Here is a 1204-nt window from a genome sequence, read left to right on the forward strand (position 1 = left end):
AAGACAAAATTCTGAGTAAAACAAAGGTGTTCTTTGTATGTATGTGGAAGATTTGGGGATATGATTATTATAAAAATTACTGCCTATTGAAGGCTTCTTCTATCTGCCAGGCATTGAAAATATGTCATCCCATTTGACACCCAAGGAAATAAGTAGATGCAATAAAAAATGTATATTTGTGGAGGCATATAGTAAGGAGCCTAAACCAAGTCTGGAAAGTGAGACAGGGAAGACTCCTTAGAAAAGGTGACACCTTAGCTGAAAATTGAAGGGCAAGTATAGAAGTTAAGCACGTGAAGAGAGAGATGGAATGCGGGGAAGGCTGGGGCTCTTTGTTGAGGGTGATAAGTTCAGTTTTAGATGTATTGAGTTTGAGAGGGGCTGTCCAAAGAAGAGCTAAAATGGAATTGGGAAAAAAAGTGTGTGTGTGTATAACTATATAAAAAAAAACATAAATATAGTTTTTGGCTGTTAGGAATGAGATCTCTACATAGGAAAATGTGAACTTCTCTGCAAACCCACTGAGCAAACAAAAGGTGATGGAGTGTAGTACAAAAAGCACTGGACTAGCAGTCAGGAATTTCAGTCTTGTCTGTTGCTGATAAGCTGCATGTATTTAAGCTAGTCTCTAGGTCTTGCTTTACACATTCGCAAAATGACCTCAAACTCCAAGGTCCCCACCAGTTCCAGTGTTCTGTGGCTTTGTGAGTTGTTTATGTTCTCAAGCATTTCAGCCCTGACTCTCACCTAAGTTCTCCTGGCTGGTGACAACCTGGAGCTGTTCCAAAGCAGCTGTGGCACATGTGATGATGGCTTGGATTCGAACGTGATCATGCATGTCGGCCAAGTTCCGTAGCAGGTTCTCCACTGTCTCGTGGTACCACTCAACGATTATGCCTCAGTGAGGGAAATGAGAAGAGAATCACTGTGTTAGGGGTAGATAATATGCTGGGGGCAGATGACAGGAAGTCTGCCTTCTCCCAGGATAATTCAAGCAAAGCATTAGCTCAGAAGAATAAAGGGCCCTGAGAAGGAGTCTTTAGGGAAATAATTTCTCTGATGATCCATGTACCCTTCTCAGGTAGTTCCCAGAAAAAACTCCCCCCAAAGCTCATCCTACAGTCTGCCTCGCTTTACTTAAATGACTTTTCATTATAATCATCTAAAAAAAAAATTAGAAGGCCAATAAAACAAAGTGGTTAAC

At 41.1% G+C, this 1204-nt stretch overlaps 1 protein-coding gene across 1 annotated transcript in view; it reads right to left on the minus strand.

Annotated features, from left to right (window-relative positions):
- Positions 1-1204, minus strand: part of HEATR4 (HEAT repeat containing 4) — a 37818-nt gene that overhangs the window by 25766 nt on the left and 10848 nt on the right. The window contains exon 5 of the mRNA XM_003787044.2: positions 748-897. Coding sequence (XP_003787092.2) covers positions 748-897 — 150 coding nt within the window. The remainder of the gene's footprint in view (positions 1-747; positions 898-1204) is intronic.

This window comes from Otolemur garnettii, unplaced genomic scaffold (assembly GCF_000181295.1).
Source record: "Otolemur garnettii isolate 467f Iridium unplaced genomic scaffold, OtoGar3 scaffold00020, whole genome shotgun sequence".
Taxonomy (NCBI): Eukaryota; Metazoa; Chordata; class Mammalia; order Primates; family Galagidae; genus Otolemur; species Otolemur garnettii.